Raw genomic sequence first — 20,501 nt, 5'->3', positions numbered from 1 at the left:
CACCAACACTTGTCGGCCAATTCCCTGTTGAGGGAAATCAGTGTCCAACACATCTCCAACTCCCTCTTCAGCTCCAGCACCGTGTGATGTCCAATATCAACCTAGAGGTGCTGGTCGACTCGGGTGCCTCAGGCAATTTCATGGATCTGGAGTTTGTCTAAACTGCACAAGATCCCCTCCCAGTGCAACGACTCCCTGAGTTAGTCGAGTCCACAGATGGATCACTCCTTTTGTCAGGATTGGTCCCCTACCAGATGGCTCCCTTAGAAGTAACTACTCTTCAAGGCCACCAATAAGTCCTCCAGTTTCTTCTTCAATGCTTAGCCAAACAGTTGGTCCTCATGATCGTTCCCCATTTGGTCCATTCCTGTGCAGCTGGAAGGGCTTGATGGCCTGAGAATCCAACATGGGAACAGACTTGATGAACCAATGTAATGGGGGGCTGCCTTTGGGCTGCCTCCACCCCTCAGTTGATGGAATTTTAACCAGGATATTTCAAGCCACCCAGATAATGGAGTTTCCCAGAAGGTCTTGTGGCATTCTTGCGACATGTCTGAAAAGTGTAAGGTGCCATCTGCAGACAATGGCCCCAGTAGTCTGTAGACCAGAGCAACCATAAAAATCTTCATTATACATGAAGTCATTCTACTTTATGCCCAGTATACGATGTTGGCATTTGGTGTGGAAAGCCTCCAGCTTTCCCCAGTCTGAGCTGCGTAGTGTCCATGTTTCACAGCCGTACAACAATATGGGGAGGATGCAGCTCAAATACATCCTGAACTTGGTTGTCATGCTGAGATGATGTTGGTTCCATCTTTGTTGTATTCGACTCATGGCAGATGCTGATTCAAATCTGATGGAGCACCTCCGTGTGTGAGTTAGAGGGTGTCGGGATATACCCCCCCCAAATCTGAATTCTAAAAGACCCCCTAAGCTTATCTTCTACCACCTTAGGTTAAAACTCTTGAAATGCACAATATTCTGCCTTGGACAGATTTTGCTACCACCACCAAGTGACTTACACAAATATTCAGGGAAGGGTCACTTGGAATCCGTATCCCCTCAAAATATCCCCCCAAACCTCTATACCCCCTTTCCTGGGGAGACTCAAGAATAAAATACCAACCAGCTGCCTTAGCAATGTGAGCACAGACCAAACCCTTCTCTAAGGACTTTGGAATCAAAGGATTCTTTAAAAAAAGGTAAATTTTATTAAAAAAGAAAGAAACACATCTGAAAACTCAGGCTTTAGGGATTAAACACCAAAAATAACTTTCTTGGGGTTCCACTTAAAGGTTACAAGCAAAACAAAAGCACCTGGGGTTAGCACAGACGAATCCACAAACCAAAATGGTTTCTAATTGCATCTGTCTTAACTTTTCCTGTGCTACTTACATATCTGGGGTTCCAAATGAGGAGTTTCTAGGTCTGATTCTGAGGATTTCCCATACCTGGCTTAAAGCTTGCAGCTTGTTGCTGCCTTCCCCTCTCTCCAGCCGAGAGACAAACAATCCCCTCCCCCACCCCCAGCAGTTTTTCCAATTTGAAAGGGTACAAACTCCCTATTGGTTCCCCTGGTCAGGTGCCAACTCAGGTTAAGCTTCTCTTCACCCTTTACAGTTAAGGCAATTAGGGTACAGCTGCTAAGGAGGATTCTATAGCTACTGACTGGCTGGGTGTCCATAAAAGGGAGCTACCCCCCCTCATTTATCACAGAGAGTCAATAGCACATTTTAATAGCTCTGGGGGGATGCCATCAGCACCAGCCGCATGTCCATCTTCAGTTTGCAGATGGCGTGCTTCACTTCATCCAACGTTGGTGTATCAGTACAAATGTCTGGGTCCAGAACTGCAGTGGCTGCCAAATCGTCCAGCTCTGAGCAAGCAGCAGCTGTAGCTTGGTTCACGGCACTGTGATGTTCCCCCCATAGTGAGAGAATGTCATCATCTTATTTACATGGATGGCCTTGGCTGTCATTCAGGATGCCGTTTGTAGTGACTGCTTCTTGACCGCTGAGGTTGCGGATCACATGGAATGCTGTCTTTGAGTCGCCACTGGCTAAGCCAAATTCAACATCATCTGCCTCTTGGTTATAATATGCCTCACAATCGTGGACTGTTAGGGTGTTACATTTTTGCTTCAGCTGATTATCTTATCAGCACGCTGGTGGCTGTGGCCTTCAATTTAATTATCTGGAAGGCCTCCTCCGATAGCCACAGTCAGCGTGCTGGGTTCCTATAGCCAATCATCTGCTCAGTGGGTTGGTTGAGAGTAGAAGTAAAAAGGACCAGGCAACCTCCATGTCATCAGGCAGATTGGTTAGAGCCAATAATCTATTGCTGATGACGATACAAAACCTGTTGGCTAAACTTGGCACACGAAGTACGTCGATGTCAAACTACTTCATAGTTGAAGAAGCCTTACCTGCTCGTCGGAGTGTCAACACCATATGGGCAACCAGTAGGTGGTGATCTGTGTTTGCTGCACATTCCGCAACACGATATACTCTACAGGTGGCGAAGAGATGCCTGTCATGTGTGATGATGTGGTCCAACTCCTTCTGAGTAACGCCATCATGAGAGATCCATGACATCTGGTGTATGTGTTGCCGCTTGAACCATGACCCAAGAATGGAAAGATTCTGGGAGGTGCAGAATGTGAGCAAGCAGCAAAAGTATTAATTGAATATGCCTGAACCATGACCTGTTCAAACCCAGTTTGCAGGGAGCCAGTAACTGCATTTAGGTCGCCCAGGATCACGAGATTATCATGTGGAGGAACTGTGCATACTAGAGATTCCAATTGATGGTGGAAATCAATTATCTTTAACTCAATCAACAGATTCCTCTGTTGGTGCATAGACTACTATGACAGTGAGGTAACTGTGCTGATGTTTAAGACATGCAATAAGTAAATGAGAAGACACTGTTACCAGCTTTGCTCGTTAATTTGGGGTATGCTCATTTATTAGGGTTACTCTTCTGGGGGGGAGGTGTTCTGTACTTCTATCAATGTACTGCTTATGTCACTTGTGTTCTCATACAGAGCTCTACTTCTCCCTTCTACAAGTCCGCTCCCAATGGAGCTATCCTGCAGGACCTAGGTTCCCCAGGCCTCAGTTCTTCCAGCCCCAGAATCAGACACAGACACACACACAGTAACAGAACGTGTCTGAGAGGACCGGATTAATCAGCACTCCCAAGCTGACCCCTTATATGTCCCTGAACTCAGTAGGCTGGGTCAAGCAACACTTCCAAGCTGTCACCCTCATAGGCCCTTGGACTCAGCAGGCTGGGTCGAACAGCACCTCCAAGCTGTCACTCTCATATGCCGTGGGCACCGCACCGGAATGGAGTACACCTGAGCAGGCTGGGTCGAGCAGCACTTCCAAGCTGCCACCCTCAAATGTCCCTGGTTCAGCATGTCACTATGCCCACTTTCACGTTACAATTGTTCTGGTAGTAACCCACTTGATGAGCAAACCCCACTGGGTTTTAGGGCTCTGCAGGAATCTTTTAGCTTAGGTACGAGGAGCATTGCTGCAGAGCGAATGACGAAACCAAAAAACACCCACGAGGGCGAGAGAGAGAGAAGCAACCAGCTTAATCATGAAAGTTATTTATTGTCAGGTAATAACCATAGGGGAGCCAAACAAATAAAACAGTTATATTAAATCTAACTTAAATTTGATTATAAATGTCAGGTTTATAAAACTATACTTGATCACACAAGTCAGGGTCAGAAGTCTATACCTAGAGAGAGAGAGAGAGAGAGAGAGATGGGTTCTCACCGCTCCATGAAACTTGAATCAGTCAGGAGTCCCAGGTGGTGGTAGCTGAGGGTCTGGAGTGCTGGAGACAGGCAGAGCCCCCAGCATGATCAGTCAGGAGAGGATGAAGTCCCAATGGAACTGATACAGATTTTGGATCTAGGCATCAGAACACTTACTTGAGCATAAGTAGGGGTTTTTGTAGAGAAACAACAATGATTCAAGAGAGAACACTAGATTTGTTTATGTGTAAACAAGGGAGAATACCAAAGTTGTTTTATTCAGGCTAGACCATGGGAGCTGATCATTCCTGGCTTTGGGCGGTGTTCCTTGGAGGGAGCTCATAATGCAATTAGGGAGCTTCACTATTTTGGATATCCATAAAGGATTTATTACTAGAATTGGTCTGATAACTACTGAGCTGGATGTGTGCAGGCGTGGGTTCATTAACATCTGGAGCAGAGATTCCCCATCATGCACTGCTTCCCTGCTTTTCTGGTCCCAGAGTTCTGTGTGGTTCTTGCCTTGGAATCTCTGTTCTCTATTCGTTATGCTACTGGAGATGCCTCTTTCTCCCATCTTCGACGCAAATGAGGCTAGGGGAGTTTCCTTAATCCTGTCATCCTTATTCCAGGGGTTTAGGTGTCTCTCCAATTGCCTTTTCATTGCTTTTTGTAAGTCTTTCTTCTGATGCAGATTTGGTTCAAGCAGAGGCTGGGGGTAGGGGGAAGGTCTTTTGTGAGTCAGACAGGCTGGGTACGGCACCCTGGTTTCCTAAGTACACAGAGCTGAGAGGTAACAACACAGGTGTCCAGATTATCAAGGAGAACTTGGCCTCACCTCACAGTAGTAGTGCTATCCAATGTAAGTAGTTGGGGCCGCCAGAATACAGAAATAAAACATCTTCCAACTCGTGATGTCCGTGATCTATCAGCCTTGTTTCTGTTAGGCCTGCGATTGATATGCCAAGATCTTCGTTTCGCATGAGACTGCGATCTGATGACCATGCCTGTGAAGAGTTGCAACATTCCAGGTAACAATTTTGATGGACTGGTGGAGATCCCAGATAAGATTGGATGCATAGTCACAGTATACTGCAGATGTGCCTGCCAACATCAGAGGACGTGCATCCCCAGGGGGTCTTTGTCACAAACCCGTCATATTTGAGCTGAGAGAAGACAGCACCAAAAAGGGATCTACAGCTGAGAGTAAGGCAGGGGCTTTAACTCTGGTGCTGGGTACTAAGTTATTCCTCCAGTTTGGGATAATTCATTCACCACATCTATCAGTTGTCCTTGCCACCCCCTGGCTTCCTGTCCACAACCCACGCAGATGCTGGCAGTCAGGGATGGTATCCTTTGACCCTTTGACCTATTTTGCCAACAAACCTGTTTCCCAAGAGCCAACCTGGTACCACCCACCCTTTGTGGTTTACTTGGTCCAAGAATTCAGAGATGTGAAGAGAGGATCTTGTTAAATATCAACACTATGCCGAAGTGTCTGACAAAAAGAAAACTGACACCCGACTGCCTAATCAGAGCTATGACTGCCTCATCAACCACCAGCTTAGAGCAGAGGTTCCCTACAGGTGCATTGACTCCCTCTCCAAACCCAAACTACAGGCACTCTGGAGCTATCTTGAGGAAATCCTGCAGAAGGAGTTCATTTGTCCCTGCATGCCCCCAGTGGAGGCCCCGATCTTCTTTGTTTCAAAGAAAGTCAGCTCCCTCCATCCTTCTGTGGAATACCAAGCTCTGAACAAGTTTATAATCTGAAACCAGTACCCCTTACCAGGGGTGGCTCCAGGCACCAGCGCTCCAAGCGCGTGCCTGGGGCAGCAAGCCGCGGGGAGGTGGCCTGCCGGTCGCCGTGAGAGCAGCAGTCAGGCAGCCTTTGGTGGCTTGCCTGTGGGAGGTCTGCCGGTCCCGCGGCTTTGGCAGGAATTCGGCGGTGGGTACGCCAAAGGCGCAGGACCGGCAGACCTCCTGCAGGCATGTCGCCGAATCTGCATTACCAGTGGATCTCCCACAGGCGTGCCGCCAAAGGCTGCCTGACTCCTGTGCTTGGGGCAGCAAAATACATAGAACCGCCCCTGCCCCTTACTCCTAATTAATGAGCTGTTTGAAAGACTCTGCTCTGCCAAGGTCTTCACAAAGTTGGACCTCTATAAATTTTATAGCTTGGTGAGGATCTGGGAAAGAAACAAATGGAAGTCCACCTTTCATATCTGGTATAGCCACTTTGAACATTTGGTCATGCTGTTTGGATTGTGCAATGCCCCAGCAAACTTGCACCATTTCAAAAATGATATCTTTAGAGACAGGCTGGACCAATTTGTAGTCATTTACATGGACAACATCCTTATTTTCTCTAAAAGTCAAGACCTCCACAATCATCATGTATGCACTATCTTGGAGACACTCCACCAACACCACCTCTACGTGAAGCTTAAGAAATGCAAGTTTGATAAGGACACAGTGGAATTCTTGGGATGTTTTGACTTGCCTGAGGGATTCACCATGGAACCACGTAAGGTGGTGGAAATATCCGACTGGGTCTCACCCAAGGATGTACATTGAGTGCAGCGATTTCTGGAGTTCACCAATTTCTACATGAGGTTTATTAAAGGATTCTTCCACCTGGTTGCACCCATACTGGTGCTCCTGAAAAAGGGGGTCCAGTTCGCTTGTCCACTGAGGCTTATTTGGCCTTTGATCGACTGAAGAAGACATTCATCTCATTACCCATACTGATTCAACCACATCCCACCAAACATTTTACAATTGAGTTCTATGCCTCAAACTTTGCCATAGGTGCAGTATTATCTTAACATGTGGGCACCCACAACCAAGTACGCCCCTGCATTTTCTATTCTCAGAAGCTAACCCTAGTGGGGAAAAATTACATTATTTGTGACAAGGAGTCACTGACTATCAAGGCAGCTTTTGAGGGTGGTGCTTCTTCTAGGAGGAATCCAATTCCTGGTCCAAGTCCTGATAGAGCACAAGAACCTGAAGAGCCTACGGACTGCTAGCTGCCTTAACCAATTCCAGATCCACTCGTCCCTCTTCTTTGATTGCTTCAATTTTGTGGTAACCTATTGCCCAAAGACAAGAAATGGGAAGGTGGATGCCTTTTCCTGAAAAAAAAAAAAATGACTATCATGAACCTGGCAAAAATCCCTCTACCACCATGCTCAAGGTTTACAACTTTGTCAACGGGACAATAGACAGCAGTCTGAGTGATATCCTCCATCCATCCCCGGCTCTCCAATGATCTGTTTGCTACCCAAACCCACCAGATCCTGACTGATGTGGGTACCTGACCAAGCTCTAAATTCTGACCATAGAATGGCCTCCTCTATCACAAGGGTTCTGTTCAAGTTCCAGCAACAGCCTAGGCTTCAGGAATTGAAACTATGCCACAATTCACTGCTTCAGGGCCATTTTGACCAATTCAAGATCTCTGTAGCCTTGGTCTATTATATAAATGGACTTCATCATAGAACTGCCAAGCTCCCAGGGAAAACTCGGTAATCCTGGATGTTGTTGACCTCCTAACAAAGATGGTTCACTTCATCCCATTTGGTATTGTTCCTACTGCACAGGAGATGGCATGGCTCTTCCTGAAAAATGTCTTCTGCTACCATGGATTAACAGTGGGCATTACATCGGATCAGAGACCCAATGCATCTCCCAAATCTGGTGTGAATTTCTAGACTCCTTGGCATCGAGTTCCTCACCTCATCCACCTATCTCCCCCAAACTAATGTGCAAACAGAGAGGGTCAATCAAAACTTGGAGCAGTAGTTTTGCTGCCTTTTGAGTTATCACCAGGATGAACAGTACCCCCTGCTGTGCTATGCTGAGTTTGCACATAACAATGCAAGCCAAGCCTCAACCCAACATAGCCCATTTTTTACAAGCCATGGCTTTCACTCCTGCTGCCACCCAGACTTGCCTGTGAGTTCCCCAGCATCAGCTCCTGCAAATTTAACCTCCTAGTTACACTGGGTGCAACAGGAGCTCAAGAAACATTTGCAGTCCTCCAAAGATGCCTTTAAACACCATTCAGACCAAGACTGTCAGGCTCTTCCTAGTCTGGCCATATGGGACAAGATGTGGCTCTCTGCCCACAACCTTAAATAGAGCTATCCATCCATCAAAGTAGACTACAAATATCTGGGCCTCTTCAAGATTATAAAAACAACAAGGAGTCTGGTGGCACCTTAAAGACTAACAGATTTATTTGGGCATAAGCTTTCGTGAGTAAAAACCTCACTTCTTCGGATGCATAGAGTGAAAGCTACAGATTTTTGCAAATTCAACACCATTAATCTGGGCTTGAATAGGGATTGGGAGTGGCTGGCTCATTACAGAAGCAGCTTTTCCTCTCCTGGAATTGACACCTCCTCATCTGTTATTGGGAGTGGACTACATCCACCCTGATTGAATTGGCCCTGTCAACACTGGTTCTCCACTTGTGAAGTAACTCCCTGCTCTCCATGTGTCAGTATATAATGCCTGCATCTGTAGCTTTCACTCTATGCATCCGAAGAAGTGAGGTTTTTACTCACGAAAGCTTATGCCCAAATAAATCTGTTAGTCTTTAAGGTGCCACCAGACTCCTTGTTGTTTTTGTAGATACAGACTAACACGGCTACCCCCTGATACTTCAAGATTATAGAATGGGTGAACTCACTACCTTTCCAGTTACAGCTGCCTGAGTCCTTGAAGATTCACCCCGTCTTTCACATCTCACTTTGAAAGCCCCAGACCAAGAACCAGACCCTATTTGCTCCAACTCACCACCACCACCCATAACAGTCCAGGGACAGGAGGAATACTTGGTCCACTGAATCCTCAATTCTCAGCAAGTTAGGGGAAGGCTCCAGTACCGGATGGACTAGAAGAGCTACAGTCCAGACGTGTGGTCTTGGGACCCAGTAGGGAACATCCATACCCAGGATCTATTGCGAGAGCTCCATGGGAAGTACCCCAAGAAACTGGACCGTGAGGCCCCTATGAGTTGCCATCGGGGCCGGGTCTACTGTCAGGAACCAGGGCCTGCCAGTCTCTGGGCAACCGAACCAGTTCAGCTGACCTGTAGTAAACTGCCTGATTGGCTACACTGCCTGATTTGCTTGGAAGAGTCAGCAGACCAGCTCTTAAGTCCACCAGCAACAGTGGTTTAGTGGCAGCTCAAACCATTATCCCATGGCTGGGCTGTGACAGCTCCTGCACTGGCTTGTTTCCAATCTTGTTCCAGCCTTGTTCTCATCCTGCTCCTAACTCGGCCCAAAATTTGCCCCTCTCTTGCCTCATTCCAAGTAATCCAGTTCTGGCCCTCGGCTCCGATTCCTGACCTCTGACATCAGCTCTAATCCCTGGGTCTGGCATCAAGCCTCTGACTCCTGTTCTGTCCCTGGGCTCTGACTCCTAGGCATGATCACCCATGTCCTGGTCGCAGACACTGAGGTGTTTAATGCCTGTTTTGGTTCAGTCTTCACTAAAATTGTGACTAGATACTCCACACAATTAATATTAACTGCAAGGGGGAAGAAATGCCAGTGAAAATAGGGAAAGAACAGGTTAAAGTATATTTTGATAAGTTAGGTGTATTGGAGTTGTCAGAGCCTGATGAAATTCACCCCAGGGCACATAAAGAACTCCCTGAAGCACTCTCAGAACTGTTCATAATTATTTCTTAGAACTCATGGAGGACGGGTGAGGTCCCAGAGGACTGGAGATTGGCACATTGTACCTATCTTTAAAAAGGGGAACAAAAACAACCCAGGGAATTATAGACCAGTCAGCCTAACTTCAGTCCCTGGAAACATACTAGAACAAATTATTAGAGAGCTTCCCCTAAGAGGTGTGGGAGACCCCAGTTCAAGTCCTTTCTCTCCCTCAGACAGAGGGGAAGTGAACCTGGGTCTCTTCATATTGCATATTGGGGTGGCACATCCTTCTCTGGCCAGATTTTGTCTGAGACTGGATCTGATGGTTGTCCTCTGAGCAGAGCTGCTGGATCAGACCCTGCAGGCGAGATAAGCAGAGGAGCACCTGTCTTCCCCAGGGTCATGATTCGTGCTAGGGATTGGGCAGGAGATAGGCATGGGGGTGCCTAGTGGGAGGCAACTGTGCACATGGCTAGCGGCAGAAACAGGCACCTAAGGGACTTCGGTGGGTGTGAGCATCTGTGCGGAGCAGCAGGGACCCGGCACCAGATCTGGGCTCTGCTCCCCCTCCTGCTCCAGGTCCCTGTTTTGGAAGGAGCGGGGCTGGGGGGAGGGGAACTCAGGTGATTTATCAGGATCCAGCCCAGGGAGCCCCACGGACCCCGCCTCTCCGGGCTGCTGGTTACAGCGTAACAGTGACGGGACCCGCCGCTTCCCTCCAGGATCCTCCTCTAGCCCCAGCCCTGAGCCCCCCGGAGCTTTCATCGGCACTCACACTCGGCCATTGCACTCCGGGGGGGGGGGGACTTTCTCCGGGGGCTGGAACCAGCCCCGGGCTCTGCCGACAGCAGCTCCGGAGCCTGCAGCTGAGGGGAGAGACGCGGGGGAAGGGCCGGGGCCGGGCAGGAAAATGTCTCTGCACCAACGGCCCCTCCTCGGCCCAGCTCTGCTCCTGGGGGTCTGCGAGTCCCAGAGCTGCTGGCCGCCCCCGCCCCGGTCTGCTCCCCTCCCCTGAGCGCCTGCAGGAGCCGAGCCAGCTACAGCCGGGCAGTGCCTGAGTCCCAGTCAGTCCGTTCTGATCCCACATTGACCAGCTGTTGCTTCCAGCCCCGGTTCCCACTCAGTCACTCCGGATTTCAACTCCCCGCAGCATCCCTCCCTCCTCCACCGTCCTCATGCTGCCGGGTTTCAGAGGGGAAGCCCTGTTACTCTGCATCAGCAAAAACAAGGGGGAGTCCCTGTGGCACCTAGACTCAGAGACTAACACATTTATTTGGGCATGAGCTAAAACCCACTTCATCACCACATTTCTTAGTCTCTAAAGTGCCACAAAGACTCTTCATTGTTCTGCCTCATTACTGAGACCCCAGCGATCCCTGGGGAGCAGGAACAGCAGCGGGGGGGGCATTGACACCCCTACACTGGCTCCCCCGGCAAACTGCCCCCCCCAGCCCTCCCCCCCAGCTCCGGGCCCTGCGGGGGGGCTGTTACTTTAAGAGGAATTTGCTCCGCCCCAACCAGCCCGGGACACGGACCTTGACTTCAACTTCCCGCTACTCTGGTACTTTCAGTTTTGAAGCGCGTGTCAGGCCCAGGCGGGGAGGGGGCTCGGCCCCCTCAATTCAGCTACAAATGTAACAAATGTAACTGGTGCTGCAGCCTCGGTGAGTGACCTGGGGACCAGGGCCGGATTTTGGGGCACGTAACCGAGGCGACTGCCTGGGGTGCCAGGCTGGGGGGCGCCGGGCTCGGGGGCTGTTTTTGTTGTTAGTGATAAAAGGAAAAATCGAATGTTTGAAGTAAAATGTTTCGGATTTTCCTTATGTGGCTCATTTGTCACTAATCTCCTAGAATGTTCTAGATCTTTGTAGAATTTTGTGGAACTTTCCAGACTTTCTGATTCAAAGCTTCTTTCTGTGACTCAGCAGGGAGGGGAGCTCCGGGCTCCGGATCCCCAGCTGCACGGCTCGGTCTGAGATCTCTGGACACACGGTGCTGAGGGCTGTTATCACCAATGGGCCTCACTGAAGGGATTCTCCGGAGAAACTGGCACCTCCTGAATCTGAATGTAAACCTGGCTGTGGGAATGTCCCTGCAAATTCAGAGATTTCTCTGTTCATCTGAACACAGACTGGGATGCTGGCACAGAGCTGGGCTCCCTTTGTGACAGGTGTGTGTGTGTGTATTTGTGTTTCTCTCCCCCCCCCCCCCCCGCCTTTGTTATTAACTCACTAAACTGAAGTTCCGGAGGCAGGGGGTGAAAGACTAGAAGAGAAAACCCTCGGTCCACATTCAGTGAATCCCTCCCAGCTCCACCTGGGTCTGCAGGGCCATTGCCCCACAGGAGGGCAGGTGCTGTTACCACTGCCGCCCACCCTATGGGTGCCTGCCAGGGCAGGGGGTGCTTCACCTCTGCCCCCGCGCTCTGTCAATGGGAGCCCTGAGGGGGGAGGGGGGTTAGTAGGGAAGTCCATGAGTCTGTGACCTGGAGCCCTGGTCACATTCCCTTCCAGTCCAACGCTGGCCGCTCTGTGGCCAACACTGGCCCTGGTGGCTGTAGGGGAAGTTACAGGCACCTTCTAGTTCCTGGGAGGATTTTACACCACCGCACAGCCTGGCAGGGGTTGCATGGCTCAGTGCAGCGTGAGCCTAAAGCTCTTTGTCTCTAAGGGTACATCTACACTGCAGCTGGGCGGTGCAATTCCCACCATAAACAGACAGACACATACTCAAGATAGATTTCAGAATGGTAGCTGTGTTAGTCTGTATCAGCAAAAAGAACAGGAGTACTTGTAGCACGTTAGAGACTAACAAATTTATTTGAGCATCAGCTTTTGTGGGCTAAAGCCCACTTCATCAGATGCATGCAGTGGATGTATGCATGCTTCCTACTGTATTTTCCACTACATGCACCCGATGAAGTGGGGCTTAGCCCACGAAAGCTTATGCTCAAATACATTTGTTAGTCTCTAAGGTGCCACAAGTACTCCTCGTTCTTTCTGCTCAAGCTAGTGCCATAAAAACAGCAGTGTAGCATGGGTAGTGGCTTGACCTAGCTGCCCAAGTACATACCCACTGTGATCCTGGCAGGTAACCTGAGCTGCTGCCTTGGCTACCAAAGCTACACTGCTGTGCTCAGTGTGCTAGTTCCAGCAGAGCCAGCACATGTCTGTCTGTCCCACTGGAAAGCTCGCTCCCAGCTGCAGTGGAGACATATCCTTAGAGCGGTTTCAATGTTACAGATCCCAGGGGCACAGAGACGTGGTGACCCTGCTCAGAATTCATTCCTGACATTGCACCAATGCTGGAGGCAATGAGAGTGGGTCACACATGCAAAATCATCGGGGCCAGGGACTGATTTGTTCATTGGGAGATCCCCAGAGGTCCCTCACACAGGACAGGTGTGGTTGGGAGATGGAGCCACTTTTCTCCACAGCAATCAGTGGCCATTCATAGCACAGTCAATGGCCCTGCCTGCACTGGCTTGTTTTCCTTAATATGTCCCATTCTACGGGAGTATCTAAATGCCCCAAGCAAGAGGGGTGCCTGATTGTGCCGTACACACCAGTAGTGAGGGACCGTCCCTGCTCTCGAGAGTGTGTTAAAATCTAAGGCCTTGGCTACACTGGCGCTGTACAGCGCTGCAACTTGCTGCGCTCAGGGGTGTGAAAACGCCCCCCCCCCCGAGCGCAGCGAGTGCAGCGCTGTAAAGCGCCAGTGTAATCAGCGCCTGTAGCGCTGCACGCTCGCTCGCAGCGCTGCAAGCTACTCCCCTCAGAGAGGTGGAGTACTTATAGCGCCGCGAGAGAGCTGACGGTGTGACTACACTCGCGCTTCACATGCCATGGCAGCGCTGTGAATTGCCAGGTGTAGCCAAGGCCTTAATAAGACCAGACAGCTCCACAGGTGCCAGCCATGGTGTGAACGTGGTATGGAACAGTTGCTGGCACAGTGACATCTAACCCTGCTCAGAGCCAGGGCAGACGAGGATTGTGGGGGAAATCCCTTCCCTTCTGGTGTATGTTAGGCAGCAGTGAGGCTTGTTACATCCTCTGCACTGCCCCATGGTACTGTCCTGTCACTGTGTCACACTCACTCGCCATCTGGTTTGTTATTTCTCCTGTTCCCCAGACCAAGCTATGATGACGGGGAAAGTTCCCTCGTTCTCCCCCGGCTCCACAGTGAGCTCCGCTCTGCCCGGCTACGTCGCTCTCTGCCTCGCTCTACAGGTTCACAGACTGGAGTCAGGTAGGAGCTCCAGTCTCCTCGCTGGGTTTGCTGCTGTTGCTGGTCATCACCGTACATCTCAAATCACTGTCTTGTCTTGCAAACCACGTCTGGTCAACCTGCCTACAACCAGCAATGTGGAGAAACCACAGGGCACAGCTGGGTCCCTAGTAACCATGTTTGTTACCTATATGCAATCTTGTCAGGCCTAGCTACACACACACTGCTGCTCTGACTGGTAGCTTCTAAGACATAGAACATGGTGAGCATCACTATGGGGCTCACAAACTATTTAAAGGGACACTACCCAATTCCTTTACACTACACAGATCAGACTCTTCAGCCCCAAAGAATCATGAATCCCCAACTCTCTGGTTATGAATTGAAAACACACAAGCCGTTCATACTGCATTGGGGACGTCTGACTAAGGCTGAGAGGTAAACCTCATGTCTCAGTGAGGATGTGAGGATATTTGCTGTCTTTTTTATTCTGTGCCATTGGTGAAGGCCTTATAGCAGTGGTCCCCAACATGGTGCCCGGGGACACCATGGTGCCCGCTGGGGTATCTATGTGCACTCGCCTAGTCACACGGTGTGAAAAGTAGTGCCCAGCAGGGGAGAGAAGCCACAGCCCCGCGCTTGCCGGGGACAGAGAACTCCGGGGCTGCAGGCTGCGGGCGCTGGTGTTCTCTGTCCCCAGCAGGCGCGGGGCTGCATCTTCTCTCCGCGCTGCTCAGAACTGCCAACAAAAGAAAGGAAAAGGGGCTCGGACTGCCACCGCCCAAACTGCCAAAGCGCAAAACAAAACAAAACAAACAAAAAAACCCGCCCAAACTGCCGAAGCAGAAAAAAAAAAAAACCTGCTTGGACTCTGCCACCCAAAGAATGGACGGAATGCTGCCCTTTAGCATGTGCCGCCCCAGGCATGTGCTTGCTCCGTTGGTGCCTGGAGCCGGCCCTGTATGTGAGTATTCTTCCACTGCACTGATACTGCTGTTTTCTCGTGCTTTGTGATTTATTATTTTTTTAACATTTTCCCCCAAAATGAGTGGTTCAAATAAAAGACAACGTACGTATTATTTCAACGCAGAGTGGGAAGAATCCTATTGTTTTATTGAAAACAAAGGGAAATGTGTTTGCTTATTGTGCGGTGATACTGTTGCAGTGCCGAAAAAACTTAATGTCGAATGCCATTTCCAAACTAATCATGGCTCTTTTGACATTAGCCATCCACTTAAATCTGAGTTGAAAAAGGTTTGATTTGAGTTGATTAATTTTCTTTTATCTGCCCAACAATCTGTTTTCAGTAGACAAGTGGTAAAGTCTAAAAGTGCTACTATTGCTTCCTTTAAAATTGCTCATCTGCTCGCAAAGAAGAAAAAACCCTTTCAAGATGGTGAAATGTTGAAGGAAGCATTTTTGACTGGTGCTGATTGCCTGTTTCAAGGATTTCCTAACAAGCGTGAGATTTTGTCAGCAATACAAGACTTGCAGTTATCAGACAACACAGTTACGAGGAGGATACATGCAATTTCAAGTGACATGCAAACTCAGCTAAAAGATGACTTGGAAATATGTGACTGGTTTTCATTGCAGTTCGATGAGTCGACAGATATATCGGATACAGCACAGTTGGCAGTTATGGTGAGGATGGTATTTAGTGACTTCACCATAAAAACAGAGTTACTAAAAGTATTGCCTATGAAAGGGTGAACAAAGGGTGAGGACATCTATAATTTATTCAAATCATATGCAACATCAATTAGTATGCCACTACACAAGCTGTCTGCGATCACCACTGATGGGGCACCAGCAGTGATGGGCAGTGCCAATGGATTCATTGCACTCTGCAAGAAGAATGAATCCTTTCTGAACTTTATGTCTTATCATTGCATTATCCACCAAGAAGCTTTGTGCGTCAAAGTTCTTTTTTTTCAACACGTCATGAACATCGTTATTAAAATAACTCTATTCGAGCTAAACCTTTGCAACACCGACTTTTTAAGGCCCTGTTGGAAGATGTTGATGATAAGCAATCTGATCTTATCTTGCACACAGAAGTATGATGGCTGAGCAAAGGTAAAGTTCTTGCAAATTTTTTAAGCCTAATTGAAGAGATCAAAGAATTTCTGAAGTCCACAAATCAGAACTTCGAGCAACTAGAAGACTCCAGCTGGTTAATGGACTTGGCTTTTCTTGCCATCACTGACAAATTGAACATTTTAAATCTTGAGCTCCAGGAAAAAGACAAACATGTGGCTCAAATGATAGGTTCTGTAAAATCATTCAAAGCAAAACTGATCTTGTGGATGTCACATATGAAGATGAAGTCTCTCATACATTTCCCAAGTATGAAGAAAATGGTATGTGACAGTGATTTTAATCCATCACCATTTGTTATCCACATTCAAACACTTCTGGAACAATTTGAAAAGAGATTTCAACAGTTCACCATCATTGAGCCTGTAGTTGCCTTTCTTGTGAATCCTTTTACTTGCCAAATAGAGGTAACAGAAATGGCTACATCAATTGCGAGTCTCATTCAAGTAAGAACAAGACATGGAACTGGAGATTTTGGACCTTCAAAATGATATTGTTCTAAAATCCTGCGCAACAGATGAAAACTTTTGGAATCTGGTTGACCGAAAAAAGTTTCCTGCCTTAAAAAATGTAGCATACAAAATAAAATCTTATTTCGGTTCCACTTATTTATGCGAAGTTCTATTTTCAACAATGAACGTCATAAAATCAAAATACAGATCTCGGTTTACAGATACCCATCTTGATGATTCCTGAGGAATGGGAATATCATCCTACTCTCCCAACTATGAAAAATTGGCTGAAGAAATGCAGTGTCAAAAATCACACTGACTTTATTAGAAAAACCACGTGAATTAATGATACTTATTTTCCATTAAGTGCTGTTGAGTGCGTATGATTAACTTGTGTTTAACTTTTTTTCATATTTGTTTGTTTGTTTATTGAAATCCAGATACAAATAACAATACAAAGAATATTTTTTAATTAACCATAACTGGCTATCTATGTTAAAGTAAGAATAATAAATATATTTGGGTCAGCAGTTCAACAATGTTTTATATATAGGACTGAAATATTACTAGCCTCAGTTTCTGCTACAGCTAGTCTAAATTTTTCCCCAAAACTGTCCAATCAAAAAATAATTTTACTTTTTAAAAATAAATAAGATGAAAACTGTTTATGATATTTATTTTGTAAAAACTCCTTAATTTTTCTTACAGGTAGATAAAAAAGAGCAAATTCACATGCTAAGGTGAAAGAGTACTTGCGGAATAATTTAATTAATACCTTTTTTATCTTATGGATTCATATATTATGTAATATTAAATATGATGTTTTTCATATTATTTAATGTACAAATTCAAAATAAGCCTTGAAAAATTGTGGCGCCCTCCACACTCTTCTGAAAACATGAATGTGCTATTGGCCACAAAAAGGTTGGGGACCACTACCTTATAGTGATCCACTCCACCCCCGGGGCTACCTGCACACCTACTCGGGCATTTTGGTTCCCTCCTGCTGTGGTTTCCATCCTCCTAATTTAACCAACTCTCTGTGTCTCTCCTGATGCTGAGTCTCTGCCCTGAGATGCCCCCTTTCTGTGCAGTTCCACAGCCGGCTGGTTCTCTGTCCCCTGCTCTTTTTTACCTGCCTCCTCCCCGCTCTCTGTTATCTGACCTCTAACTTTGCCTGCATAGTGATGAGCTATTTTCATATCTTTACACCTTGCAGACCCTTGAACCATCCCTACACTAGTTGCAGAGGCCCTGCACTTCAGCATCGTGAAGGGTCCTTGTGTAGCAGCGAACCAGACCCCCCAATATACCTAAGGTGCCCATGAGAAGTCAGAGCCCTAGTCAGAGAAAATATGGACAATGTATAACATTTACTTGTGTACTCTGTGTGACAGATATTGCAACCACAGGTGGTATTTTGGGAACTATGAATGTGTCTTTGTATCCCTTTTATAAATAGTATCTATATGTGCTATATCAGCGGTTCTCAAACTGTGGGTCAGGACCCCAAATTGGGTCATGACCCTGTTTTAATGGGTCGCCAGGGCTGGCATTAGACTTCCTGAGGGCCAAAGCCTGAGCCCCACCACTCAGGGCCAAATCCTGAGCCCCACCGCTCCGGTCCAAAGCCGAAGCTCGAGCCCCACTGCCTGGGGCTAAAGCCAAAGCCCAAGGGCTTCAGCCCTGGGTGGTGGGGCTCAGGTTACAGGCCCACCTGACTGGAGCTGAAGCCCTTGGGCTTTCGCTTTGCCCCCCGCCAAGCCAGGATGGTGGGGCTTGGGCTCAGAATTTGGTTCCCCCGTCCTGGGGTCATGTAGTAATTTTTGTTGTCAGAAACGGGTTGTGTTGCAATGAAGTTTGAGAACCCCTGTGCTATATGTGTCTTTGTCGGCTCAGGATTGTAAACCACTCCATGGGGGAGGGTTACCCCATCTCCTCCAGGATCTACAAGCCATGTGGGGTAATGACTTCTGGGACAGATAACAGCTCGGGAGAAGTACCACCCCCAGGGAAAGTTGCTTAAACTAGTTCAGGGCAGGTCCCAGAAGCCCAAGAGAACAAAGATTTTTGGTATAAACCCTCAATTTAAACTGGTTGGAGGCCTGGGATCTTGGACTACAAACTGACGTGACTTCTTAGCCAAAAGAACAAACCCTTAGAGAAGGTTTTGAAAGACTTAGGACCCTACCAATGAGTCCCATGTGCCAAATGAGAATCCTTTGGGATAAGTGTAACATGTTCAGACCTTCAATTGGTTTATGGTAACTTTTCTGTCAGGCTTTTATCCTTCAATGTTCTCTGCTTTGGAAGAGCCGTTTGGTTACTGGTAACCATTGGCACACACTATTCATAGCCCTGGGAGTGAAAGCAAAGTTCAAGTGCTGGTCTTTGGTCAGGCGTGCTGGGAAAACCAGTTAATTGAAGGGGGCTGCAAGCCTAAAACCCCAGTGTGGAGGGAGAGGGATGTGGGTTCCTGCCCAGGGAGAGGTGACAGCTGGAGGCCTGAGACCTAAGGGGACGTTCCTTGAGCAGTCCACAGAGGGGGTCAGAGGTGCATTTACCCCAAGCCTGTGACTGTCTGTACTCATAGTCATGTCTAGGGCACTGCCTGGGTATATGGTGTTTACGTCTAACTCAGGGCATTCTCTTACTGTGTGTCTTACTGCTGATTAATGCCACTCCCAGTTCCTCGCCAATTTAACTTCAATTTTTCATTGTGCATTTCACAGCACATTTCACAGTGGCTGGACCTGACCATCCAGTCACTGCCTCTCTAGGTGGGGAGGCTGTCCTGCCCTGCCACCTCTCCCCCAGGATGAACGCTGAGAACATGGAGCTGAGATGGTTCCGATCCGAGTTCTCTGCAGTCGTGCACCTGTACCATGATGGGCAGGATCAGTACGGTGAGCAGATGCTAGAATATCAAGGAAGAACTGAGCTCTTGAAAGATGACATCACCAATGGGAGTGTTTCTCTGAGAATACGCGATATCCGACCCTCTGACGATGGGCAGTACAAGTGTCGTTTTCGGTCCAGTGTCACTTATGAAGAAGCTTTTTTGGAACTGCAGGTGGCAGGTCAGTGACTTGTTCTGATACTTTGACATCTTCAACAGGGTAATAAGTGGAGTCCGAGGGTTCATTCTGAGATGACACTTGATTTTTCTCATTATGGTGGGGGGTAGCTCTGCTCTGGTTAAGATTGATTCTAGTTCACTGTTTATGGCTATATTTTATGAGGGTTCTAAACTCCACACACATACTCAGATTCTCTTGAAAATTTCTGTGACACATTGGACTCTGGGGTGTGGTTAGTGAGCTAAATTTGAGGTCATTAGAGCAAGGGGTTAATGAGATACACAAACACCCCTGAAAAGTCAGATGACATTAACCTGTTGTGATTGTTACAACTTTTTTGTGCACACCTGGTACCAAACAATAGCTGCTCATCCTCACATTGATGTCACCAGCTGGGATTGATTTTGGCTGGTGTCTGGCATGCACAGGGTAACAGTGCTTGATGCACAGGGTCCAGTAGCCCTGTGCCTTGTGTAAGAGTGGAAGAGTTGAGGAATTCCCTCCAGGACAAGTGAAGGCAGGTGGCCTGATGCCTGAAGGTGCTACCAGACAGACCAGAAGGGGACAGGTGTAGCTAGTTCTGTAACTGTGACATGAGGTTTAGGTCTGGTGAAGCAAACACCAGACTGCTGACAATCCCCATGGCAATAAGACACCTCTGTGCACTTCTACTGTCACAGCCTACAGACCTCAGCACTGAAATGAAGCAAACATGATCCCTCTCCTCATATCACAGTGACAGCTCTGCCAGCCTGCTCGAATTAATCCCTCCACCAGTCACTACGGTGACTGCGAACACGGGGAAGGCAGTGGGAGTGTAGGCAGGTAGATGCTGAAAAACAAATCTAAGAAACACAAAACAAGCAATGACACCTTCTCATAGCCCTTCCTCATACCTGTTTATTATGGCACCACCGTCACTGAACCGTTCCCAGCGCCTATTGCCATCCCAGGAGGCAGAGTTAAAGTTACAGGGCTGGGGCGGTATGTGCTGTTGTTTTGTATCTCTTGGGTTTCAGAAATTTAAGTTTAGCCACCCTCTGTATTTTGGAAAGGCACAAGGCCCTGCTGGGCAACTGCAATTCTTCATTGACAAGTATTTGTTGGGAATTAATATGTAACTATAGAGCTCCTGTGGCTGAGATGGAGTCTGCTCTGCAGAGCGGCTCCTGCCAGGAACAGATGCGCACTG

General features: G+C 47.9%; 1 protein-coding gene across 8 annotated transcripts in view; it reads left to right on the top strand.

Annotated features, from left to right (window-relative positions):
- LOC135975007 (butyrophilin subfamily 1 member A1-like) overlaps window positions 1-20,501 on the top strand; it is a 47,901-nt gene that overhangs the window by 4,194 nt on the left and 23,206 nt on the right. Inside the window, exons 1-4 of one of the 8 annotated variants that reach the window (XM_065564993.1) lie at window positions 10,150-11,011; window positions 11,379-11,620; window positions 13,582-13,698; window positions 18,962-19,309. In XM_065564993.1, coding sequence (XP_065421065.1) covers window positions 11,587-11,620; window positions 13,582-13,698; window positions 18,962-19,309 — 499 coding nt within the window. In that variant the 5' untranslated portion in view covers window positions 10,150-11,011; window positions 11,379-11,586. Of the gene's footprint in view, window positions 1-10,149; window positions 11,115-11,375; window positions 11,621-13,581; window positions 14,642-18,961; window positions 19,310-20,501 lie in introns of those variants that run through there. The other 7 variants (XM_065564989.1, XM_065564992.1, XM_065564990.1 and 4 more) reach the window with 7 other exon arrangements.

The sequence above is a fragment of the Chrysemys picta genome, chromosome 12 (assembly GCF_011386835.1).
Source record: "Chrysemys picta bellii isolate R12L10 chromosome 12, ASM1138683v2, whole genome shotgun sequence".
Classification (NCBI taxonomy): Eukaryota; Metazoa; Chordata; order Testudines; family Emydidae; genus Chrysemys; species Chrysemys picta.
The sequence above is the reverse complement of the archived record's forward strand: the minus strand, read 5'-3'. Positions and strand labels throughout refer to the sequence as shown.